Below are 26673 nucleotides of genomic sequence, written 5' to 3'. Positions count from 1 at the left end.
GAGAGAGGGAGAGAAAACTAGCTTCTTCTTTTGTCTTTTTGAGACAGGGTCTCCCTGTAGTCCCAGCTGACCTGAACTCACTATGTAGACTAGGCTGGCCTTGAACTCACAGAGACCCACCTGCCTCTGCCTCCTGAGTGCTGGGACCAAAGGCATGTCCACCACGCCCACACCCGTTAACTAGCTTCTTTACTACTGTTAAGCTGTTCTGGTGCCTAACTTACATATTAAACTTTATAATAGGTGTGTGTGTATGCATAGGGGGAAAAAAGCCCTCAATATATAGAGGATTCAGTGCTATCCTCATTTTTAAAGCACCTGCTGGGGGTCTTAGAACAAATCTTTGAAAGATAAAGGGGGCACTGCAGGCTGGGTGTGGGGTGTATGCCTTTAATACCAGCAGAGGCGGGCAAGTCTCTGTGAGTTCCAGGCTACATAGTGAGACCCTGCTTAAAAAAAAAAAAAAAAAAAAAGGGAGTGGGCACTATATCTTTTAGTCCCCAACCTCTGTGGGAAACTGTCTTCAAGTGCACTTGAAGGAAGAGACTGAAGCAGGAGGATCCTGAGTTCAAGGTCAGCCCGGGTTACATATTGAAAAGAAACAAGGCAGGAAAATCAAGAGAAGTAAAGGGTGTGGTGGCACCTGTCTTTAATCCCAGCACTGGGGAGGCAGAGGCAGGCAGAGCTCTGAGGGATGAGCCTGGCCCACATAGCGAATTCCAGGCTAGCCAGGGCTACCTAGTGAGCCAGTCTGAAAAAAGAAAAAGGGAAAAAAAAAAACCTTGCTTTCAGATTCATGGGGCTTGGAGTTCCCTGCCCCCAGGGCTCCAAATGAGCTGGGCCGGCCAGATGCTGTGCCTCACTGGCAAGCCCACACCCACTGTACAACTGGTGGGTGTCTCAGCTGAGAAGTGCACGGACAAACTTCTGCTGTCCCCACACCCAGCTCTAGTGGCTGTGGAGGGTCTAGCCGACCAAAGGATGACCATGTGAGCAGAACCAGTGCCGGGGACACAGTGGTGCTCAGAGTCGGCACTGCCGGGAGGATCTCAGCACGGAGGATGCCTGGTAGGAGGCAGGGAGGCAGGGGGCTTCGAGAAACACCGCTCTCCCATGGAGCTGAAGCATCAGGCTGTCCCCTGGGAGGATGAGTCAGAGTGACACCTAGGGAGGTGGAAGGCAAAGCAGGAGTCAGGAAGCTCACCCTTCCTTCTCCCAGCTGTCAAACTCCTTTTTCTGTCCCCCATTCAGCTCTGAGAGCTCCCTCCTGGCCTGTCAAGCATCCCTCCTCTCCAGCAGTGACATGTGCTATGCTGGGGGTGGCAGCCGTGGGCAGGTGGCACATATCCCAGGGGCCCCATGTCTGCCTCCACAGCTGTATCATCAAACCTCCAGCAAAGAGACAGACACAGCCAGGCAGCCAGACAAACCTTGTTTAGGGCAGCAGCTCAGCTGATCCTCCCTCCAGGGGAGGCAGAGGGATCAGCTCTGAAATATTCTAGGATGGCCTCTCCACTAGGATCAGGCTCCCCTTGCACAAGGTATCTAAGGACCGAGAGAAGGACGAGGCTGAGTCTCAGAGGTGTCTGCAGCCTTGGAGAACAAGGCACTTTCACAGATGTGAATCAGCAAACAGGCCAGGCAAGGACTTTGTGACTGTTCTCACTCTGAGCAACCTAATGGCCAAGGACCCCAGGTCCCTCCCACCACTTCTCACTGGTCAGCCTTATGATTCAGCCAAACTACACCCGCTGATCTCCATGGCAAACTCCAGAAACAGCTTATATTCACTGAAGCATCTCCCCATTTCCCCACTCAGGACCCCCGGGGCCCATGTAGGCAACCCCGCCTCTACCGTCACAGCCCTGGCCATCACTCGGACACGTCAGCCTGGCTCAGAGCACTTGCTGTCAGGATTACAGTGTCAAGCAGATATAGCCAGGGGCCGTGCCTGGCTGCTGGGGTCTGCCTTTGTTGGGCTGCATGAAGGGAAGGGGTCTGTGTCAATCTCCTTGCAGCATCTCTAGGCTGATGGTGATCGGCCTGTGTCACTACCGGGTTGCTCTGAGACTCAGTAACCCAGGCACAGGTTCACCTGGGCCACAGAGGGTCACCGAGAACCAAGCTGGTCAGAAGCTCCCCCACCACAACCTTGTCCTATTGTCCACCAGCACTGTTAGCCAGCTGGGGGCCACTGAGCTGGCCAGACGTTCTCAAAGCACATTCCTGACTTCCAACGGGCAGCTCACTGTGGCCTTAGTTCACCCCTACAGGCTACGGCATGAGTACTAGTTCGGTGTCTCCACCACAGGCCTCCTGCACAAATACATTCTACCCCAGGACACGGCTTCTCTTCATGCCCAGAGAGGGCAGGGGCGACAGGCTCCCCCGATAGAGTCTCACTCCTATGAACAGCAACTGACCCCCCAACAGTGTCCTCAGTTCAACTGCTCGCTCAAGGTGATGCTTTTCCAGTGGTTTGAGGACTATTACAGGCAAGGAGACAGGACAGGTAGGCAAGGGCTGACAGACTCATGACAGCACAGCCCTAAAATAAGAATAAATAATTTTTTTTAGTGTGAGTGTGTACCAGGAGGCATCACAGCCAACAATACACATAGCAGGCCCCATGGTACACCTGCCCCCTTTCCAGGCACAGCAGGATTACCCAAGCCAAGGTCTTTCAGAGGGCAGAGCAACACCAAGCAGTACAACCACATATATGTTTAGCCATGTATGCACACCCACAATCACACACACACACACACACACACACACACACACACACACACACACACGCGTGCGGACCAGGCCAGAGGCAGGAGGGAAAACGAGATCAGAAAATAAGACTTTGAGGAAGTTCTTGCTTTTCCGCACAGAATCATAAGACTTTGAGGAAGTTCTTGCTTTTCCGCACAGAATCAAAAACAAGCCTCAGGGGCTGGAGAGACGGCTCAGCAGTGAAGAACACAGACTGTTCTGGCAGAGGACCTGGGTTCAGTTCCCAGCACCCACACGGCAGCTAACAACTGTCCGTAACTCCAGTTCCAGGGTATCCAACAGCCTCTTCTGTCCTCCACGGGCATTGCATAACACGGGTGCACTTACCCACGTGCAGGCAATACATCCATACACATGAAATAAAAATAATTTAAAAAAAAAAACAAGCCTCACCCTAAACTCAGAATTGAGGCAGGAACTCAGCCAGTACTGTCCCTTCTTGGAGAAGTTTAAGTGAACAGGACTGTGCTTCCAGGTCCCTTACTTCCTGCAGGCCCCAAACACAGCTGTCTTCCTCAGGAGGGTCCTGTGGTCCTGCCTTCCTGTTTCTGAGGCATGTATCTCCAAGGTCCAATTTTTCTGTGGCTTTTTTTGAGACATGGTCTCACTACATACCCCACGCTGGCCTCAAACTCAGAGAGCTCCACCTGTCTGCCTCCCAAGGGCTGGGTTTTGCTTTGTTTTGTGTTTTTGAGACAGGGTCTCCCTGTAGCCCCAGCTGGCCTGAAACTTGCTATGTAGACCAGGCTGATCTCAAATTCAGAGATTTCACTTGCCTCTGCCTCTTGAGCGCTGGGATTAAAGGTCACCACACGTGATCTCCCTATGGGTTTTGGGTTAAAGTCCTGACCATTCGCTTATGGATTCAGTAAGTTAACATTAACACCCATGCCTGTTACTGATGGCCCATTAAGGCTACACGGTCACCATGACTCTCTAGCACAAAGTCACACAACTGGGTGTCCAGGCCAGGTCAGGTCAGCCACTCCACAGGCTCATCAGTGTAAGATGCAAGGCCGGCGCACCCCTGTCAGGACAGGCAGCTGTGACCCTCCACCATGGGCAGACCCAGCCTAGAGCCACAGCTGTATGGATGGCTTGGAGAATGCAGTCACCGCTGCTGCCCTCCCTTTCCAAAAGGACATCTCAACACCACCAGCTACGGAGTCTTTCACTAGATCCTGCACTTGGCCGTTTTCAAGTTTTCCTGAAGGCTACTGACCCACCAAGATTGAAAGGAGACCTCCCGAAGCTGAGTCTGCCTGGCTCCTGTGCATGTGGCTGCACGGAGAACACGTTAACGTTAAGGGTGCCAAGACGACACCTTCCTAGGGCCATCCAGGCTGGGAGGAGAGAGGACAGAGGGATGTACAGTGACGTAGGCAAGTGCCAAGGCATGCGGGGCCACCAGAAGCTGAGACAGGAAGGGCTGGCTTTCAGAGGCATGGGGGTCCTGCCCACTCCATGCTCTTGGGCTTCTGGTCTCCAGAAGAGGCCGGGGTCATTTTCCATTTTCAGTTACAGTCTGTGGCCCCATTCTGTCCCTCAGAGAAAACCAACAAAATCCTAAGGTTCATGTGCAGTGCCTTCTAGAAGCAACAGGGTAGGAGAGGGTTGGGTGTCCAGGGATCTCCCCACAGGGTCTGCAGAATATGAGCTGGTGAATCAATGTGTGTGACAAAGGCCCTGGGCTCCACCCCCAGCACCATTTAAAATGAGAATCAGGGGCTAAAGGGTGTAGCTTGGGGGAAGAGAACTTGCCAACCACATACAAGGCCCTGGGTTCAATTCCCAGCACCACAAAAAACAAGAGAGGGAGGGCAGTCTCGGTGGTGCCTCCTAGGAAGGGATTCAGACTTCCCTGTCCCGCCCATTCCAGTCAAGGGCCAGAACAGCAGGAGGTTCCCAGCTTCACAGCCCTCCCCTGCTGCAGAGGTAGGTGAGGAAAGAGACTAGGAGCCTCCCTAACCCTCCTGCTCTGCTTTTGTATTATTCCACCTGGTACCCCACCCTCCTACTGGCTCTGGTCACATGAAACCCTTGGCCACTAAACTGAATCATGGCCTGGGGCCAAGAAGCAAAATCTGAAAACAGGGTCAAAGTTCTGCTCCCTCTCTGGACCACTTTCTTGGCTGTCTGTGGGAGGCTGGGGAGAGGTGAGCTTGGAGGACCTTGTGGGGAATGTTGGAGAGACAGGGCTGATGGTCCAGGTGTGTGGGTCTGTGGAGCTCCCCCAATCACAGGCACAAGTCGGGCCAAGCACGAGGTACTCCAGAAGCCCTGGCACCAGCTCACTCACAGCATGGAGCCAAGTCTGCAGAGAAGGCTCAGAAACTTCCTCAGCCATAATCCTGGTACGAGGGGATGTCCACTTTGTGGGGCGAGCCCTGGACGCCGGCATCAGTCCCCAGAAGAGGCGTCGCCAGCCTCCTGCCATGCAATGTTCTTGGAGCAGCACTAGGACAAATTTTGGGGGCCTAGCCTGTCTTCAGTCTCTCCCTTTTCAGCCACATGGATAAGACTTTGGATTCCAGGTCATACAGTAGGATGCATAGAGCCTACACTGAGAATGTTCCTCTTCGGACTGCTGCTGGAAGGCTGGCCAGAGCTGGCCCCCGGCCACCGCAGGCACAGCCAGCTCCAGCCCCTCCTGTGCTCACTGAGGCCCTCCAAGCTGAAGGGGTCCACCGACTACCTGGGTCCAACCCTACCCACCTCACTGCTTCTCCCTGTCCGGGAGTGCTCAGGCAAAGGATGCAGGAAACAAAACGCCAACATGGAGCCATGTGGAGCTCACAGGAGAGGATGCTGTGCTCTAAAGAATCCCGGGGTGAGAATTACAATCTCAGGGGCTGGAGAGATGGCTCAGTGGTTAAGCGCACAAGCTGTTCTTGCAGAGGACAGGGGTTTGATACCCAGCATCCACATGGTGGCGAACAACCATCCTTAACTCCAGTTCCAGAAGAATCCAACACCCTCTTCTGACCTCCTCAGGCATTGTATGACCCTTACGTACCTGTGGGCAATACACTCATGCACATAAAAACAGTGCCAATCCCAGCACTTGGGAGGTGGAGGCAGGCGAATCGTTGTGAGTTCAAGGCCAGCCTGGTGTACTACATAGCAAGTTCAGGCCAGCTGGGGCTACAGAGAGACCCTGTCTCAAAAAGGCCAAAAAAAGAGAAAATTACAGTCTCTCCTCAGTGACCCTGCTAGCCAATCTATCCATCTGTCAGGACGCCTGGTCCCACAAGCTAGGGTGAAGAATGTATCCCGGGTAGAACGAGAGGGACACACCAGGCAGTGTGGGTGAAACACTGCGATCTACCAACAGGGACTCAGCACTCCCCAACAGTCCTGTGCCTGTACTTGAAGCTCTGTACTTTTATTTTTTGAGACAGGATCTCACTAGGCAGCCTTGACTGGCCTGAAACTTACTATGGAGACCAGGCTGGCCTTGAATCAGAGATCCTCCTGCCCCTGCCTCCCCAGTGCTGGGATTAAAGGTGAGTTCTGGGTTTAAAGGTGTGGGCCACCTCGCTCCACTTGGCCCTCCTTGGTCTATGAAGCATGACAGCCTCAGGACAGCCCTCAGATCCTGCCCTCCTGTCTTCCTTGAGAGCCTATACTGCAGTTCCACGTAACCCAGTGGCCCTCCATCGTTCACCACAGGGACCGGATGTCCACTGCAGGGGTGCACTGCTCAGAGACCCTGCCAAAGGCTGCAGTGAAGGACACCTCCACCTGACTGGCCATACCAGCCCCATCTTCCTGCTGGACTAGCTGAGCAAGGAAGTACCTGCCTGTCACCTGCCCTGTCATTGTCACCAGTCCATTCTAACACTCATAGCAACAGAGGTTCCCTCCAAGGGCCACCCAGTCACAACCAGGAAGCAATGGACAACCCCAACGTGCCTAAAACGAACTGAGAAGGGCGTCATTACGCACAGACTTTCCCAGAGGGAGGCTCTGCGGGGGGCCAGCAAGCAGACAGCCCTTCTAACAGGTTGCTCAGAAAGCCAAACTCTGCAGACCTGTGCTGGTCCCGGCATTTCTTTACAACACACAGAAGGCCTGCAGGAGGTGCAGGGTGGTCCTGGCCCCTTCCCTGTGGCTGAAAGACCACTCACCCCCAGGAAGGTCAGACCCAGAGCGGGGCCCATACGTGGGCACAGCGACCTCACTCGACCCCCTCGATTCAGGCACGCACGGGGGGCAAAGGCAGCGAGCAAGCACCGCAGCCCCGGGCAGTGCTCCCAGCTCGAGTCCTGTAGCATTTGGTCGCCTCCGGGAGCTCTCGCCACGCGGGCCCGGCGGGAAGCGGCAGCGGGCCTCAGCTGGACCCGGGGCTGCGTGCACATCTGCACTACCTACCCCACCGCGGGGTCCCGGGTGTGCGGCCCCGCCCAGCCCAGTCGACCCCGGAACCGGCAGCTGCAGCGTGCGCCAGGCTCCGCCCAAATGGGGGACCCGGAGCCTCCGACGGCCAAGGTCACCGGCCGGGGGTGGCCCTGCGGGGACCCACGCCCCACGAGCGGGCAGCCCGGGCCGGTTACGTAAGCCGTGCGGAGCGCGTACCTGCAGCGGGAACGTGGCTGCCCGGTTGCCCACGTAGCCGCGGACGACGTGGCTCTGGATGGACAGCACCCGGCACTCGCCCTCCATGCCGGGCTGGCGGCGCTGGGCCCAGGCGGCGTCTCGGGCTCCGGATCCCCGGGTCTCCCGGCTCGCGCAGGCGCTCGGCTCGGACGCGCTGCCCGCCTCCTCTGACCTCAGCCGGCGACTGCGAACCCGAGAGTCCTGCGCGGCGCTGGGCGTTCCGGGGGCGGCTCCGCACAGGCCCCTCCCACCCGCCGCGCAGGCCCCGCCCCTCCGGGAAGCGACCTATCCGCGGGCGGGCTGGGCTCTGGGGTCCCGACCCCATGCTGGTGCTTAGCAGACCTGCTCAACCTGGACACGCTCCCTAAAATCATCCGTGCGCTCACTCATTCATTCATTCGTTCGTTCGTTCATTCATTCATTCATTCATTCGTTCATTCATTCATTCCACCCGGGTCCACCACCATAACCTCCTGGTAGTAGCCTGACTTCTGGCTCCCAAGGAGCTCCTGCGCCCTAAGACCCTTAAGGACCCAGAATGTCCCCTATGGCCTGGCGGCCTGCATGTGCAACCAGCCCTCTGGCCTCAGGCTGCCCTGGAGTTTGGCTGTGAGTCTCACTCCACCCCTGCAGCTGTCCCCAAGCTCAAGTCCTGCTCAGGGCCACCCAAGAGGACGGATCTGATGCAGCTGCACTGGGCTCTTCGCCTCCCACCCCGCATTCTCCACAGTCAGGGAGTGGGCAGGTCTCTTTCATTCCCATCTCCAGACTTGGCATTTGGGGCCAGGTGGTCACTGACACCAGGTTCATAGGCCAGCAAAAGGCTTGAAGAGCTTAGGGAGAGCCTCCAGGGGACCAGCTTGCTCTGAGAAGGGGAAGCAAGGTCTAGGAACAGGACAGCATGAAGCCTCTTAGGAGAGGGGAGGCGGCTCAGTGACAGTGCAGGTGCAGGGCCCTTGGTGTAAGCCCAGCGCCAGAGAAAGCGAACATTGTACACGATTCGTTGGAATTAAAAGGAAGAATATTGCAAACATAATTTTTAAATATCTTACTTATTATTTTTATTTTATGTGTATGAGTTACATTGCCTGAATGTAGGTAAGTGCACTCATGTCATGCAGTGTCCATGGAGGTCAGAAGAGCCATTTTGGAGATAAGGAAAAAGAGGTCAGAACCGCCATGGTGGGGATGTGGAGGGGGGGCTTTCTCTTTTTCTTTTTCTTTTTTTTCAGACAGGGTCTCACTATGCAGCCTTGGCTGGCCTGGAACTCACTATGTAGACCAGACTACCCTTGTACTCTCGGAGATCCACCTGCTTCCGCATCCTGAGTGCTGGGGTTAAAGGCATGTATCACCATTCCTTTGAAGGCCACTTGTGAAGTTGGCCAGTGAAAGGTAGGGGGCGTAGATGACTGATCAAGGTGGGGTAGGAGAGGGAGGTATTCAGATGTGGACAGTGTATGTGCCCCTGTGTATTTGAAATGCCCCCATCAGGATACTATACCCAGAGGATATTTGAGCAATAGCGTCCCAGCTCCAAGGTTTCCTGAATTAGCATAAGAGCCCATATAATTCTCTTCCCTGCAATGAATGGCTCTCTGAGCTTGGCTCTGGCCCACAGTTCCAGTTTCAGCTGGGGCTGCCAACAGACAATACAGCTTGATAGAGGGCCTTAACTGCCAGAAATTCCTTCACTGTTCTGGGGGATATAGACAGCCAAGATCAAAATGCTGACGGATTCAGCTCCTGGTGAGGGCCGGGTATGCCGAATTTCAAGGTGGCCGGGATTGATTCAATGGCAGAGCTGTGTTGCAGCAAGATCACCTTATAAACCCAAACCAGCCGGGACCAACATGGCCAGCCGGCGTGGCTGATTGGAATTGCTGCCTGTTTCTTCCATGTCTTGAAAACCCGTCTGAGGACCCCAAAAGGAGTAAACTGTTCCTGGAAAAGTCAGACCCATTCCTAGAATGCCCTGCCGTCCCCCAACCCCAACTTAACTCATGAATAATCCTCCCCTCCATTAAAGTTTGTCCTTAAGAGAGTATCCCAGTGATGATCCTCTATTCTCCAAGAAACCTACGCCCATCCTTGTATGTGCACTAAATTAGAGAGAGAAGGAGAGAGAGAGAGAGAGAGAGAGAGAGAGAGAGAGAGAGAGAGAGAGAAAGGCTATGTGTGATGTGTGTCTTTTGGGGGGAAGGATTGGATTTTTTGGAATGTGGTCTCACTATGTAGTCCTAGCTGGCCTGGAACTCGCTTTGTAGACTAGGCTGGCCTCGAACTCACAGAGATCCGCTTGCCTCTATCTGCCTTCCAAGCGCTGGGATTAAAGGGGTGTGGTGGCACACCCCTTTAATCCCAGCACTGGGGAGGCAGAGCCAGGCGGATCTCTGTGAGTTCAAGGCCAGCCTGGTCTACACAATGAGTTCCAGGTCAGCTGGGGCTACAGAGAGACCCTGTCTCAAAAAGACAAAAAATAAAAAATAAAAATAAAAACTAAACCAAATTTGCTTTACATAGACTTGTCTTCAAATTCTTTTCTGTGGCTTAACTTGGGATTCAGCTTCACCTCAGTGGAGCCTCTGAAAAGAACTCTGGTTGGAATGGGCTTAATGGCACATGCGTTTAACCCCAGCACAGGGAAATTCTGTCTCAAAAAAAAAAAAAAAAAAAAGACACAAATCTTGGGGCTGTATCTCAGCAGTTAAGAGCACTGACTGCTCCTGCAGAGGACTCGAGTGATTCCCAGCATCTACCCACATGGCATCTAACAATTGTCTATCCATATAACTCCAGTTCCAGGGGCTTGGACAACGCAGGTGCTTACATGTAGGTAAAACACTCATACACATAAGGTAAAAATAAATAAAATATTAAAAAAGACAAAAATCTCACCATACAGGTCTATTCTCTTGACATTTTCTGACCTTATTATTGCCCAAAGGGCCCACCTCCTCCCACCACCCCTTGTGGAGGTAGGTGGCCTTCTCCACCCTCCTAACTGGCCTCATCCTCAGAGAAGGACCCTATGAGCTGATCTGGGAGAAATTGATTCTACCTTCAGACCAGAGTCACCCTTGTCCCAGGGTGAATCTTGCCTGTAAACTGGCTATTCTGAGTTAAACTGTGACCTGTCACATACCCTCCCTGGAAATCCACATGTTGAGGTCCTAACCCCCAGGACCATAACAGGGAGATCACTGGGATGGGCCCAGTCCAATATGACCAGTGTCCTTTGTCAGCAGCAGCTGGCCTGGAGGTACATGTCAGTCTGAGGAGGTTTCTTGATCTTTTAGGGTTATCCATTTAGCTAAAACTAAATCCTTGGGCTGCAGTGCAGAAAAGAATATCAGGATAAGCCACTGTGAAACAGAGTTGGGTTTGTTGAAAAGGGATTTTTGTTTGTTGTTTGTTTTGATATTTTTGAGACAGGGTCTCCTTGTAGCCACAGCTGGCCTGGAACTCACTGTGTAGACCAGGATGACCTTGAATTCAGAGATCCGCCTGCCTCTGCCTCCCAAGTGCTGAGATTAAAGGTGTGTACCACCACACCTGGTGATCACTAAGGCTCTAAATAAGATCCAAGGGTGGTTCCTGAGGGTTCCAGACAAGATCATGATGGGCAAGATAAAACTCTTAGAGAAGCCAGGGTGTCTCCACTGTTAACAAAATTGACAGGCTTGTTTGTCTGATTCCTAAAAATTTTCTGGAAGAGGAATGACCTACCCATGGTCACATAATTCAGGCCTTAGGCCTGGTTCAGTGCTATTTTGACACAGAATGTCTTTGCAAAGAGAATGTTGTTCTCTAAGTCCCAAACTTACTGGAATTCTTGCTTCTCAACAGGTGAAAGGCTTCAATCAGACTCTAAGGTGGGGGTTCCTTCCCCTTCTTGTGGTCCAGTACTTTTCCCTATCTTTCTATCCTTCCTCACGTATAAAAGGTTGGGGCTGGAGAGATGGCTCAGTGGTTAAGAACACTGGCTGTTCTTGCAGAAGACCCAGGTTCAAATCCCAGCACCCACATGGCAGCTAACAACTGTCTGTAACTCCAGTCCCAGGGGATCCGACAGCCTCTTCTGACCTCTGTGGGCATTGCATGACACGGGTATACTTACCTACATGCAGGCAATACATGCATACACATAAAATAAAAGTAATAAATAAAAAAATTTAAAAGCTGGAAGGCAAGTCTGTGATATATACCTGTGACTGCAGTGGTAGGGAAGACTAAGAAAAAGTGGCTCTTGGTTCAAGGCTAGTCTGGGCTACATGGGGAACCCCTGTCTCAAATAAAAAATGGGAATGAGTTTAACCAGTTGTAGAACTCTGCAATAGTCTCCGTCTGTAGCAAAAAGAAGCTTCTTTGATGAGTGGTGAGAGGTACACTTGTCTGTAAGTATAAGGTTATGTATTTAGAAAATAGTAAGAAATTATGTTGGTCTGGCAAGTGACAGAAGCAGGCTTTTCTCTAGGGTCTATGACCTCTACAGTCATGTGGCCTTTTACAGTATCACACATGATTTTCCTCCCATTGAGCAGGCCTTAAGTCCAATTAGAGAGCTGTTGATTACCCCAAAATAAAAGTGCCACCACTGGGCTGGAGAGATTCTCAGCAGTTAAGAGCACTGGCTGTTCTTGCAGAGGACCCAGGTTCGATTCCCAGCACCCACATGATAGCTAACAACCATCCTTAACACCAGTTCCAGGGGAATCCAAAGCCTTCTTCTAACCTCTGTGGCACTGCACAACACATGTACACTCACATACATGCAGCAATGCACTCATACACATAGAATGGAAATTAAAAAAAATAATAATAAAAATGTAAAATGCTCAGGAGGCAGAGGCAGGCAGATCTCTGTGAGTTCGAGGCCAGCCTGGTCTACACAGTGAGTTCCAGGACAGCTGGGGCTACAGGGAGACCCTGTCTCAAAAAGACCGAAAAAAAAAAAGAAAAAGTAAAATGGAGGGACTGCGGCAGAGGGATGCTCTGAGGACAGAAGAAAATGACCCACAAAGCCCAGGGCAGAGGCTGGAGCGGACTCTCACAGCTCTTGGAAGGAACCAACCCTGTCGACATGGTTACTTTAGACTCTGGTCTTCGGAGCAGACAGAACAAACTCCTGTAGATCAAGTCACCAGGATGTACAAGTTGTTATGTCCCTGACCTTTCATGTGCCGACTGAGTGCAGACAAGGAAGGCGAGCTGCCAAGGGCCGGCATGTGCACAGAGATTCTGATCTCACTCTAGTACTGCCCCTGGTAGCTGTCAAACTTGCCCTGAACGGCCCAAGGCATCGACACTGATCCTCACGGTCCTGACAGCCATGGCAGGATGAGTTGGCTGAGCCAGCTGGCCATGTCTCAGGTCCCAGGTTGTCAGAGGCTTTTCCAGCTCCAAACACCTATCTCATGAATAGAGTGTGGCTGCTGATGGTCCATAGGGCACAGCGTGATGGTGACCATCTGTGGACAGGAGGACAGCACTCGTCAGGAACCCGGTCAGCTGGCACCTGTATTTTGAACTTCCAGCTTCCAGAACTGGAGCAATTAACTTCTGTTAAGTTGCCCAGTCATGAACTTTGTTATAAGTAGACTAAAATACCCATTCAGAACACCCTCTAAGTCAGGACTAGCTCATGCCTGTAATCCTAGCACTCAGGAGGCTGAGGCAGGAGGATCTTAAATTCAAGGCTAGCCTGGATTATAGAGTAAGACTTTGTCTTGAAAAAAATCTCTTGCCTATGGCCTCAGACCTCCAAGTGCCATCATACCCAGATCTGTCCCGCGCTATCGTCTCGCCAGCAAGAACAACGCGGCACACTCAGGATCCTTCTGCAGAAAAGCTTTAATGCATCTTGAGAGGGAGAGCATAAGCTTACAGGGCGAAGACCCCGAATGTCGGAAACCCAGCCCTTATATAGGTTAGTAAGCCCGTCTTGGACGTGGCAACTCTTGATTGGTCGCAAACTCATCAGCCCATATCACGCCACGAGGTAGGCAGAGACTAGAAGGTGGAAAATTACTTCGGGCATGCGTACTGACTTATTTACTGCTCAGCATGAACCGGATGTGAGCGCCATCTTGTAATGGCGTCTGCAGGGACGGCAGGCGGCTCCCCACACAGATCTGCCACTTTCCAAAGCCCTTAGCGTGCAACCTCCTTTGCAAGGCCATGCTGAACCTACCAGCTGGGTTTTGTTTGGCTGAGAAGTGGCTGCAGGATGTTTTCTAACACACATTTGCTCTTTATCCAGCAATGGTGAGGCTACCAGATCCGCAGGTGGAAGGAGTAAGGGACGGCCGAGCAGGGCATGAGCCTCCTGGATGTTTCCAAGGGATGGCTGAGCAGGGCATGAGCCTCCTGGATGTTTCCAAGGAGAGGCAGGGAGAGATGTGAGGCAGCAGGCATAGGGCTGAGTGTGGGCCACTGCAGGAGCCCTGGGTCATACGGCTCTCTGTGGTTCTCTGGCACCTGGCCCTGTGACAGCCAGGCAGGGAACATGGCTCCTGGCTCCTGGTGTGTAGGAGGCAGATAGGAGAGTTGGTGGGAGGTGTGGAGGGATGTTTCACATGCCACTAGGGCCACAGCTCCAGAGCCACCCTGACCAGATTAGATTCAAGTTGCTTGGTGACCTGTTACCTCGAGTGACATGCTAGGTCAGTCCAAATGGAAAAATAGTAATAGTGCTTAGCTCAGGCATGCCCAAGGGCATGCAGCCTGTGTGCCCAGATGGTCTTCAGGTAAGGCCAGGGGCTCAGGAAGGCGTCCCTTCTCCTTACCCATCTGGGATTCCTGCGTCCTGGTGCAACAGAAGCTGTGGAAATTCTACCTTCCCTCATGTCCAAGGGGCCCTAAGCCAGTGGCTTCGTGTGTGTGTGTGTGTGTGTGTGTGTGTGTGTGTGTACATGCATGATGTACATACCTGTATGGAGGCCAGAGGGCTGTTTTCCTCTATTGTTCAATTTTTTTAAATTTAATAAGCACATGATTAGCAGAAGCATTTCATTACAACAGTGTTGACATAGTCATTAAGTTTCCAGAGCAAAGATGCATCTCTTTCAAACTTGGCTGTAAATTTTTACGTTCACAGTGTTGAATTAATACAGTCAGACATTATTGTACTCAGTATAAACCCTATAAAAGATAAAATTGAATGAGGTTTAAACCTTTAAAAAAGATCTCCATTTCATTTTAAAATATACTGTTTCATACAGAAAAACACATTTTGTATTTTGGTCTTTTTGAGACAGGGTCTCCCTGTAGCCCCAGCTGGCTGAGAACTCACGTAGACCAGGATGGTCTCGAACTCACAAAGACCCACCTGCCTCTGCCTCCCAAGTGCTGAGACTACAGGTGTGTGCCACCATGCCCAGCTAGAAAAACTCATTTTTAATGCAACTAACATTTAGATAATTTTTTTGTGTATTTCATACAGAACATCCCAAACAATCTGATTCATCTTTATACCTGTATCCCAAATGGCACCCTCCCATAGCCTCCCCTGCCTCACTGGAGCACATATACTCTGTCATCCTGTTACTGTCCACTGTGTTATCACTGCCCCCAGCCACTCCTAGTGCGGCTTATCGACAGGGTGTGAATGGAATGAAATCAGGCATGTTCAATAAACTCTGGGCTCACAAATACACATTTTATTAGGAAAGTAAGTTTGTGCAAATGGATGTCTTTTCAATGTGAAGCAAGCCACCATTAAATGAGCATTCGAATAAGGTGTTATCAAGAAATCCACAACGCAGTTAAAATTAGATTGAGTTCCTATTAACTTTTATAAAGAAAACACAATAAGTCTCAGTAATGAGACTGATACCTAAAAAGAAACTAAAATATTAAAAGCCTCATTGGTCACATGCCAGTAAATGACTGAGATGGGATTTAAAGAAAGGCTGATTTGATTTAGCTAATATAAAATGATCAACTGTAAGAATATACACCCACTGGAGTGAGACTCTTATTTGTAGTAAGTTTACTTCTATGTTTACAGAACTGTTCCTCCAGTAAAGTGAGGTAGAACAGTGTTCCAGAAGAGAACAGAACCAATATTCATTGTACCCCTTGTCATCTGGAAAATGCTATGATTTGGAGTCCACAGTCTACTACTGCTGGTTACACAGGATTTCTTGTCTTGTAATTTGCTTCCATATGGATTCAGATATGGGTGGCTGTGCTCTCTCTCTGGGTGCAGCCGTATGCTCACTCCCTGCGGGTCTTGGGCTCGGCGGCTCGGGTCCCGCGTCTCTGGGAGTGGCGGTAGCTGATGACTACCGCAGTTTCTCTTGCTGCTGAGCTTTCCCTGCTACTGGAGCGTTTGTCCAGTTGAAATCCCGTCCCTTAATACACCCATATACCTTTCCTCAGGATAGTGGGGCTCCTGGCCAGTGAACCCCACAGGGAAGAGGCATGAGGACGGCGAAGCTAGAGTATCCGTGGGTCGGTAACGGAAGGTGCTGCCCTCTGGAGGAGTTAGGTCGCCGGTACACAAGACTCAAAGGCTCAAGGCTTAGTTTTAGTCTGTACAGCTTTATTATCTGAGACTCAGTTCTCTGATATCTCTGATCTCCCTGAATTCCTGGGCCCGGTTTCCCTAAATTCCCCCGCTATTGAGAGAAGACTAAGATTTTTATACCATGGGGGTTGTGTTAAAAGCCTTGGCTGCTAGATGCTTTTGCATGTGAAAAGTGGGCTTCTGCCAGACAGTTGTCTGCTAGGAATTTACAGGAAGGTATGATACCTTTTCAGAGTCAAAGGCCACGTTAATGTTTAGGGCATTCATGGCAGACTCCTCAAAAGGAGAGGCAGGAAAGATGCCGGGAAGCACTTTGTTATGCAAAGGAGCCCGCAGCACATCCGGAGCTACATGAGCTATCCGGTGTGAAGAAGCTTCGACTTTTGCACAACAAAGGTCTCCCAACACATAGTCCCCTGGAACTTAGTCAACCTTTCACATCAAGGAGCAAAAACTGTCCTTTAAGTCCCTCTGACCAGATTAGTATAGGCCTCAAAGTATGGCTGTTAAACATCCAAGAAGGTTGGTTCCACCAGTCTGGTACTTTTAATTACCATGTGCTATGTAGATAAAGCTTGGGCAAAAACTGAACGTTCTCAGATAAACCTTGACTAGACATATATTATGTTCCTTGAGCTAGCTGTATGCATAATTTGTCAGTAGGTTGTTGGATATGGCTTTTTTAAAAAAATATTTTATTATTTTTATTTTATGTGTATGAGTGTATTGCCTGCGTGTATGTGAGTGCACCTGTGTCATGCAGTGCTGTGGAGGTCAGAAGAGGGCTTCAGATTCCCCTGGAACTGGAGTTAAGGATGGTTCGTAGCTGCCATGTGGGTGCTGGGAATTGAACCCGGGTCCTCTGCAAGATCAGTCAGTGCTCTTAACCACTGAGCCATTTCTCCAGCCCCTCTGTTTTTTTTTTTAAAACTAGCTAGGCATTATTTATCTCTCTCATTGTCTAACCCTTCCACCATGGTTTCCCCATTTAAAGTGTCCCCATTTTCCCCATTTCTCCCTTAATAATACCCTTCTCCTATGGTCCCCCCTCTTGAGCTCCTTCTTTCCCTTTAACCCCAAGTTTCCTTGTATAACCCTCTGTCCCATTAAAATACTCCCATTTTAATCCATTTCTCCCTTGTTAACACCTGTCTCCTACTGTTCTTCTCTCTCAGGTTCTTTCTTTCCCTTTACCTCCCTGGTTCCTTTTCATTATCCTGGTTCCTGCAGTTACATCCGGATACATACTCACAAGGATTTGGTGCTAGGATCCACATATGAAGGAGATATCGTTCACTTCTTAATTTTCATTTTTTTAAAGTTTTGGGTTTTTTGTGTGTATGTTTATATGCCTGAGTGTATGTATGTGCATCACATGCCGGAGTCTGCATAAGAACATGTTGGATCTCCCGTAACAGGAGTTACAGATAGTTATGAGCCCTCATGTGGGTGCTGAGAACCAAACTTGTGTTCTCTGCAAAAGCAGGAAGTGCTCTTAACCAGAGCCCTCAATCCAGTTCCACTACTTTAGGGACAGGGTTCCTCACTGAACCTGGAGCTCTCTGCTTTGTCTACAAGATCCCCTACAGGGAGAGTTTGTCTCAAAAAGACAAAAAGAGGCAACAACTACATCTGAATTTTTGGTTGTAGTTTTTATTAGAGAACTGTCTTTTTACTTTCCCCTTGTGATTTTTTTTTTTTTTTTGGTTTTTTTGAGACAGGGTCCCCCTGTAGCCCCAGCTGTCCTGGAACTCACTATGTAGACCAGGCTGGCATTGAACTCACAGAGATCCACCTGCCTCTGCCTCCTGAGTGCTGGGATTGAAGGCGTGCGCCACCACACCTGGCCTCCCTTGTGATTTTTTAAAAAAATATTTTATTTTTATTTTTTTATTTTTTATTTTTCATTTTTTTTCCTAAGCTGGCCTGAAACTCACTATGTAGACCAGACTGATCTCAATCTTGAAGAGCTCTACCTGCCTCTGCCTTCTACTGGAATATATAAATATATGTAATTTCTATTTTGATGTGTATGTGTGTATTGCCTGCAAGTATGTAGCCACACCTGTGTTGTGCAACGCTTGAGGAAGTCAGAAGAGGGATTTGGATCCCTTGGAACTGGAGTTAAGGATGGTTGTTAGCTACCCTGTGGGTTCTGGGAACCAACCCAGGTCCTCTGCAAGAGCAACCAGTACTCTTAACTGCTGAGCCATCTCTCCAGCCCCTGGAATATATCTTTTAAAGTGGCCAAGCACACCGCAGTATCAAATGTAGTTCAGTGGTTCAGCACGTGTGAGGCCCCAGGTTCAATTCCCAGAGCCACTCCAAACAAACAAACAAACAAGCTTGTGTGCCAGGCATTGTTGGGAAGCCTGTAATCCCAGCACTCCTGGGAAGCAGAGGCAGGAGGATCACCCCAAGTTTGAGACTTGCCTGGTCTGTATAGCATGCTCCAGTCCAGCCAGTGTCATACAGAGACTGTCTCAAACAAATAAATGTAAGGAAAGCCTAGCAGCTAAACTCCAAAAGCTTGCGTATCAGATTTAATCAAAACAAACAGAGGGAAGGAGACAGGGACAAAGAAGGGGTTGGACAGACTGGCTCCAGGCTCGTTTCAGGACCGTGAGGCAGCACACCTGCCGGACAGGTGTGCAAAGGCCAAAGGAAGCCACCTTTCTCCTGCCGGAGGGGCTGGCCCCTGGCTGGGTGACCCAGGGCCCATCTATGCAACACTGAGCTTTTGACCTTGGAAACAGATTCTAGTGGATCACCAGGCACCTCCCTTGGCATGGGGATGCAGGTGGAAGGTCCTGGGGAGGGAACTCAGACCATCACTGGCTCTGCCCCTTCAAGGCACCAGAAGCCTCTTCCCCATCCTTTGCCTTCTCTGTCACTGCTTCCTTCTTCCTGAGGCACTCCGATCTGACCACCACCTGCCCCTCTGCTTTCTTACTCTGGTGTGGCCTTCCTTCTTATGAGGCTGACTCTTCAGGCTGCTGGACACAGGGCTCTGGCAGGAAGAAGGCAGAGTCCTGTCCTGGGCATCACCATTGACAGGACAGAATCGACACAGTGAAGGCTTGTGTGGCACTTATGTGGCTGACACCTGCTCAGAATGACTGGCACTCCCAGCCTGCTGCAGATGCTGGCCCCTGGATGGGTGCCCAGGGGTGCAATGTGGAGGGCCCTTGGTCAGGGAGGCTTTGCCCTTCAGAGCAAAAACTAGGCAGAGGCAGACATTTTCTTCCCAAAAAAACTTGGCCTGGGGAAGACTCGATGGTAAAGTGCTCGCTATGCAAGCAGGAAGACCCAAGTCCAGTCCCCAGAACCCATGTAAGAGCCAGGTGTAGCAATGCACACCTGGAACCCCACTGCTAGGAAGTGCTTACAGGAGGATTCCTGGAGCTTGCTAGCCAACCTAGCCCAGTTGGTGAACTCCAGGTTCAGTGGAAGACCTTGTCTCGAAGAGGGTAGGGTAGAGAGCAATTGGGAAAGACAATCTATGTCCATTTCTGGCTTCCACACACATGAACATACATGCACGTGTACCCATCCATCCATCCAACCATCCATCCATTCATCCATCCATCCATCCATCCATCCATCCATCCATGTCACCTGTGCACACATGACCCCCCCACGAACACACATGCATGTGTACCTGCTCATCCATGTCACATGTGCACACACATGAACATGCACACATGAACATACATGCACGTGTACCCATCCATCCATCCATCCATATATGTCACCTGTGCACACATGAACCCCCACACATGAACACACATTCATGTGTACCCTTCATCCATGTCACCTGTGCATAGACATGAACATACACACATGAACATACGTGGATGTGTGCCTGCCCATCCATCCATACACCCATCCATCCATCCATCCATGTCACCTGTGCACACACATGAACACACACACACACACACACGCACACACACAAACACACACATGAAACTGAAGTCGGTCCCAAAGGCCACGTTCTATAATTCTATTTTTTTTTCTGTTTTTTAAAAATTACATTTCTGGGGCTGGAGAGATGGCTCAGTGGTCAGGAACACTTGCTACTCTTCCAGAGGACCTGAGTTTGATTCCCAGCACCCACAAGGCAGCTAAGAACTGTCCTTAACTCCAGTTCCAGGGAATCTGACATCATCTTCTGGCCTCTGTGGACACTCCATGAACATGGTGCACTTACATCAAGCAAATCACCCATACACATAAAATAAAATCATTTGTGTGTGTTTTTCATGTGCCACCATGCCCGGCGTGTAAGGTCAGAGGACAGACAACTTGTAGGAGTTGTTTTCTCTCCTTCCGTCATGTGGGTCCTGGGAATTGAACTTAGATCCTCAGGGTTGGCAGCAAGCACGTTTACCCACTAAACCCTTACACGTTTTGTTTAGTTTTTCGGAGGCAAGTTCACCCTGTGTAACCAAGGATGCCTTCAAATTCATGCTTCTTCTGTCTCAGCCTCCTGAGTGCTGGATTATAGGTGTGTGCCACCATGACCAGCAGATACATAACTAATAATCTTGCTTTTAACCACATCCAAAGACATAGCAAAAAGGCACCAACTATCAGTCAGAAGCAGCTCTTCCTCTGACTCTGAATCCGCAGGCCCCTTGATCCTGGATCTCCAGCCTTCAGAATGAGAATCTTTACAAGCCACCCAGTTCACAGGACCTGGGGGACACCCTGCAATCACCATCACATGGGAACTGGTTTTAACATCTGCATCTCCTTCAGCAGTTGCCTGCCTCTGTAGCAGGCCTGGGGGTGGTTCTAGGGATTAGAGTGAGGCAGGAAGTGGGACACAGCCCCTGGTGTCTGGAAAGCAGAGCGGGAGGTACTTTGAACAGGGCGCAGGAACGAGTAAGGCTGGGAGGGCGAGGGTTACAAGGCAAAGAACAGGGACTTGGGACAGCATGATCAGAGAAAGGGTCACGCAGGACGCCCGAATGCCGCCCCATGCCAGGCCCCTCTATAGCTTTCTCCTCAGATCTCAGCCCATAATCTTAAGACAAAGCTGCTTTGTGCAACAGCCTTGGGAATAACTCGCATTCCAGCAATTGCTTGCAGGGAAGGGAAAGTGTCTTTTGGCAGCAGAGTCAGTTATTGGGAGGACAGATGAGTGACACACCATTGCCTTTCTAGAGTTATGGCCACTGTATTGTGGCGCAATGAATACTGTTCGCTCTCCAGAAGGAACCGCTTGAACAGGACTGAAGTCTGGTGGCTGACTGTTGACATCTTCAAGTTTTATTCTTTAAATCTCAGGTCAGGTGGAGAACTAATCACAGGGTTTAAAGATTGATGGACTGAAGGGTTAGTCATGGGGGATGAGTAACACCAGGAACTGAAGCAATTTTTAGCTTGGGTTCAGAAAGGCAGCAAGTCCTAAGAACAAAGGGCGTGTTCTGCGCCTAGGGAAGATTACTAGCACCACGTCCAAGATTCCCACTGCAACCCCTTCCCCCTGCACCTGCGAGAATTTAGGGACCCCATATGATGTGCTTCCTCCAGGGAACCTTGTCATCTGGAGAGCTGGGTACAGTTCTGGCTAGGGCTGTTCTGGAATAAGCAAGGCTCAGTTCCTGGGGGCCCCTCCAGTCACTAGATTTGAGAGTGAGGCCAGTGTTCTACCTCAGCTTGGCCTGAGGGTCCTGGACTCCCTGCTTCCATGTGGCCTGGAGAGACCTACCTTGCTGGTGGATGTCCCCCAGAGGGCTTATTCTACAGCCCCACGCTCCACAAGACCCTCAAATTCCTAGTGAGAACCACCCACCACATGCAGGAGGAGGTCTACATCTGGGAAGTCCAGAAAGGCCCTACTAAGAGGGGAGGATGAAGGCTGGTGGCTGCTGTTCCCACTGGCTCCTCTCTTTTTTGTGTGTGTGTTTGCACCCGTGTCATGCAATGCCCGCAGAGGACAGAAGGGGCTGTTGGATCCCCTGGGACTGGAGTTATGGACAGCTGTTAGCTGCCATGTGGGTACTGTGATACAAACCCGAGTCTTCTGCAAGAACAGCCAGTTTTCTTAACCGCTGAGCCATCTCTCCAGCCCCTGCTTCTCTCAAAAAGACAAAAAAAGAAAAAAAAAAAGTAAGTGTATGTGTGTATGCCATGTACATGCAGGTACCAAAACATGGTTGTGAGCTGCCATGTGGTTGCTGGGAACCAAACCCGGGTCATCTGCAAGAACAAGAGCTCTTAACCACTGAGTCATCGCTCTAGCCCTCTTTTTCTTTTTTAAAAAAATTAAATGGGCTGGGTGTTGGGGCACATGCCTTTAATCCCAGCACTTGGAGGCGGAGGCAGGCAGATTTCTGTGAGTTCAAGGCCAGCCTGGTCTACATAGTGAGTTCCAGGACAGCTGGGGCTGCAGGGAGAAGACTGTCTCGAAAAGGCATCCGCCCCCCAAATGCGCAGTGGTTATGAGCTCTGGCTGCTCTTACAGAGGACCCTGGTTCGATTCCCAGCACCCACATGGAGGTTGATGACAGTTTGTAACATAACCCCAGTTCTAGGGGACCTGACTCTGGCTTCTGACATCCAAGGGCACTGCAGGACATGGGTGCATTGATACACATAAAATAAGAAATAATAAATACAAATTTTTCTTTTTCTTCTTGAGACAGGGTCTCTCTGTAGTCCCAGCTGGCCTGGAACTTGGTATGTAGACTAGGCTGGCCTTGAATTCAGAGATCCACTTCTTTCTGCCTCCCAAGTGCTGGGACTAAAGGTGTGGGTCACCATACCTGGCAAATTAAAAAAAAAAATTTTTTTTTTATGTGTATGAGTGTTCTGCCTGCATGCATGTAAATATACCATGTGCATGCTTGGTCCCTGTGGGGGCCAGAAGAGGGCATCAGATCCCCTGGAACTGGAGTTAAGGATAGGTGTCTGCCACCATGTGGGTCCTGGGAACCAAACTGAGGTCCTCTGCAAGATCAGCCAGTGCTCTTGACTGCTGCAAGGTCTCTCCACCTCCCCACCCCCAACCCGACACAAGGTCATATTCCAATCTACATTGGAACTCATGGCAATCTTTCTGCCTCCACTCCTAAATGTTGAGATTACAGGTATGAATCATCACGCCCAGCTCCTTCTTTCTGGAAAAACAGGTAACCTGTGAAGATGTCAGGATCAAACATATAGTAGCTGAGCGGTGGGCACTCTGGGAGTCACCTTTCATCTTTCCCCTTAGTTCCCCCCAACTTCTGTCTCACACCCTGCTTTCCTGGAGTCTCAAGTCCGGCTCTCCTCCAGCCGGGACCTAGTCTTACCTCTCCCTCGACTCTCTCCTTCCCTGGAGGCCATCACCAAATCTAACTTGGAGGCAGCAGTCCCGAAGTGTCCCACAGCCAGCAGGTGTTCCACATGGCCTCCACACCGTCCAACGGGGCTGCAGGTGGCCAGTCCATCTGCCCCTGCTGTCCCCAGGCTTCTTGCCCAGCCTCACCTGTGCACACCCTGTCTTGGGACTCCTTCTCTTGAGGGCCTTGGGCTAAGCTTCCTCTCACCTTTAGGAGTAGAGCAGCCTTGGTCTATGTCTGTTACAAGTCATGTGTGGACTGGAGTAAGGTCTTATGATGTTGCCCAGTTGGTCTTGAACTCTTAGGCTGAAGCAATCCTCTTGCTTCTGCCTCCTGGGGGTTTGGAATACAGGTGTGTGCCACGGCATCCAGTTGCCTCTTCCTTTTCTAAAACATGCCCACTACTAGGTAACCCCAACACTCAGGAAATGGAGGCAGGAGACTTGCCACAAGTTTGAGGCCAGCCTGGGCTACACAGTGAAATGAACACCAGGCTAGTGAGAGCTACATAGTGAGACCCTGTCAAGATAAAGCAAGTGTACATTAGGAGACTGGAAGGTCCGGCAGTGGCTGTACGGCTGACCTGCTCAGGTGGTATTGCCCATTTGCTTCCTTCATCCATCCAGCTGCCTCTGCCCCCCAGGCCCTGAAGTCTTTCCTGTTTCCTGGCACTGTGTGAGCTCTTGGCAGAATGCCAGGTGTTTGCTAAGAGGGCCCATGCCCTCACCTGTGCTCACCTTCTGCAGTGGGTGAGAGTGGGCGCTGCAGCTGCCACGCATGACCATGCCGTGTGGCCCACCGGTTAGTGGGAGCTGGTGTACTGCCCATCCTAAAGGAGTGTCTAGTGGATGCAGCAGGCCAGGAACTGTCCGGGCAGGTTTTGCAGGCTCAGAAAACACAAGCCCAGGGTGAGATACTTTTCTTTACTCGGTTTTTCCTGTTTTTGGAAATGGGGTCTCCCTATGTGGCCTTGAATTCCTGATCCTGTCTGCTTTCCCAGGGTGAGATTACAGGCATGTGCCACAACGCCCAGCCGTGTTGTGCTTTTAAACAAAACTTTGGTTTGGCTTATGTTTCATTTATGGAGAAATGGAATTCAGTTGAGGAGCTGGCAAAATAATAAAAGTTCCTCCCAAAGTTCTGTCCACTGCTATGCAGATCAGCCATGTGGCCACAACCTCAGATGTGCTGACCTGAGGTGGGAGGCACATCACAGCTTTAGGCAAAGTCAGATGACAATGTCCTAGTCCTAAGACGCTGCAGGATCTGGGATACGATGGCTTGCGGGGACATGCAGTGTCCCTGTGGTGCCTAGCTCAGTGCCCCAACTGGGCAAGGACTGGCCTCCTCAGTGTGTGCCCAGAGAATGTGCTGGCCTGTGTGCTGCCAGCTCCTGTGAACTGCTTGCGCAGGTGGAATGGGGACAGCTCTCCTGAGAGCGGAAAGAAAAGCCCCTTACCAGGCCAGCTTTCTGGGAAAACTGGGAGGCTCATGTTGGAGGTGCCATGGCAAACAGTCCATCAATCTGCGGCACCACTTGATTAAGTAGCCAAGCACAGTCCCTGGAACAAGGCAGAAAGTTATGAGCCCTGCTGGACTACCCCGAGTCCACCCGGGGGGCTGTGGGGTCAAGGTTAGACTCTCCAAAATGTTGTGTCATGTCTGGGTGTTGTGGTCCATGCCTATAATCACCAAACTTTGGAGGCTAAGGCAGGATTGTGAGTTTGAAGCCTGCCTCAAAAACAAACAAAACCCTAAGTTAAAAAAACAGGGAAGGGGCTGAAGAGATGGCTCCGTGGTTAAAGATCACTGACTGCTCTTGAAGAGGACCCAGGTTTAGTTCCTTGCATCCACAGGCAGCTAACAACAGTCTGTGACTCCAGTTCCAGGGGATCAGACACCCTCTTCTAACTTCTGTGGCCACTGCATGACATGGATGTGCTTACATGCAGGCAATACACTAATACACATAAAAAACAGAACAGGGGGCTGGAGAGACGGCTCAGCGGTTAAGAGCACTGACTGCTCTTGCAGAGGACCCGGGTTCGATTCCCAGCACCCACATGGCGGCTACGAACCGTCCTTAACTCCAGTTCCAGGGGAACCCGAAGCCCTCTTCTGACCTCCATGGCACTGCATGAAATGGGTGCACACACATACATGAAGACAATACACTCATACACATAAAATGAAAATAATAAAATATTTTAAAAAACCCAGAAGACAAAAAGAATCCCAAACAAAAAACCAAGCACTAGATGCTCTTGCGGAGAACCTGGGTTTGGTTCCCAGCACCCACATGGCAGCTGACATCCTGTTTCAGGGAATCCAGTCTTTTTCTGGCCTCCACATGCACTGCATACATGTGGTACTCTCAAACACACCCAGGCCATGTCATGAGGAACAGCAAGGAGGGGAGAGGGGGGACTTTCTGGTGAAGAGAAATGGTGGACAAAGGGAAACATGAACTAGGGAGGACATGGATCTGTCTGCTCCATGGCTGTAGCAGAGGTCTGGAGCCAGGCTGTGGTCTGCAGTCATGTCCATGAACAACTCTAAGGGCTTGGTCCAAAAGAATAGAACATGTCAAAGCGTGAGATTCAATTTGATTCAGTGACTACTCTGGGCCTTTTGGTGGGCCTGGTGACAACTATGCATTTCTAACCAGTTCTTGATGTCTTGCTGTGGGTCCTGGCCCACATGGAGGAGGCAAAGGCAGTCCAATGGGAGCTGGTACTGGATGGAGGGCACAGTGAAGCACTGTAGTCCAGTCTGAGATCAGCATTTGGCTTGCTGAGGCCTGAACAAAGTGGATCTCTCCAAGTCTTGGCTTCCCTGTCTTTGAATGGGAACTAGTCATGGAATTTACCATCCAGAAAGCCAGGAGGGCTGGACCAATGTTCAGTAAGGCAGAGACTCAAGGAAAAGCTCCCCAGGGAGTATCCACTCATCTCCCAAGAGTGCCCAGTGCCAACACACAGGCTGCAGGGAAAGGTCTGTGCCCCTCAATTCAAGTGCTCCATTGCTTCAAGCGATACTAGGGTGTGGTCTGTTTTGTGTTGGGGAGGCAGGCAGGGCTGCAGGTGCCATGGGGCATGCCCCTCTCACAGCTAAACACTCGCACGCTCTGCCAGTCCCTCTGTCGACATTCTACCGCTTGGGTGTGAACCATCTGTTCTACCACATACAGACCGGTGTAAAGTTCTGCTTATATGACAAGGCAACGTTGAGTACCAGGTGTGTGTGGTCTCTCTCACCGGTTGGTACTCTTCTGAGATGGAGTTTCAGGCCTGTCCCCAGGATGCAGGCGTCTCTGCTTATTTTCGTAAGCCTAGTCCTATGGGATGGATGTTTCAGACACAGCAGTATATGTCTGAGTGTCCCAGGACCACGTCAGCCCCCAGAAGGGCCCAGAGTAAGACTTGG

The 26673-nt window shown here is 50.8% G+C and overlaps 1 protein-coding gene across 1 annotated transcript in view; it reads right to left on the bottom strand.

Moving 5' to 3' along the window:
• Pdxk (pyridoxal kinase) overlaps positions 1–7579 on the bottom strand; it is a 29471-nt gene extending 21892 nt beyond the window's left edge. The window contains exon 1 of the mRNA XM_008827384.3: positions 7360–7579. Within this exon, the coding sequence (XP_008825606.1) occupies positions 7360–7446 (87 nt within the window). The 5' untranslated portion in view covers positions 7447–7579. The remainder of the gene's footprint in view (positions 1–7359) is intronic.
• Positions 7580–26673: the final 19094 nt, after the last annotated feature.

This window comes from Nannospalax galili, unplaced genomic scaffold, assembly GCF_000622305.1.
Source record: "Nannospalax galili isolate Female #2095 unplaced genomic scaffold, S.galili_v1.0 scaffold652, whole genome shotgun sequence".
In the NCBI taxonomy this organism is placed as follows: Eukaryota; Metazoa; Chordata; class Mammalia; order Rodentia; family Spalacidae; genus Nannospalax; species Nannospalax galili.
Note: the sequence above shows the minus strand (reverse complement) of the source record. Positions and strands in the feature narration are given on the sequence as shown.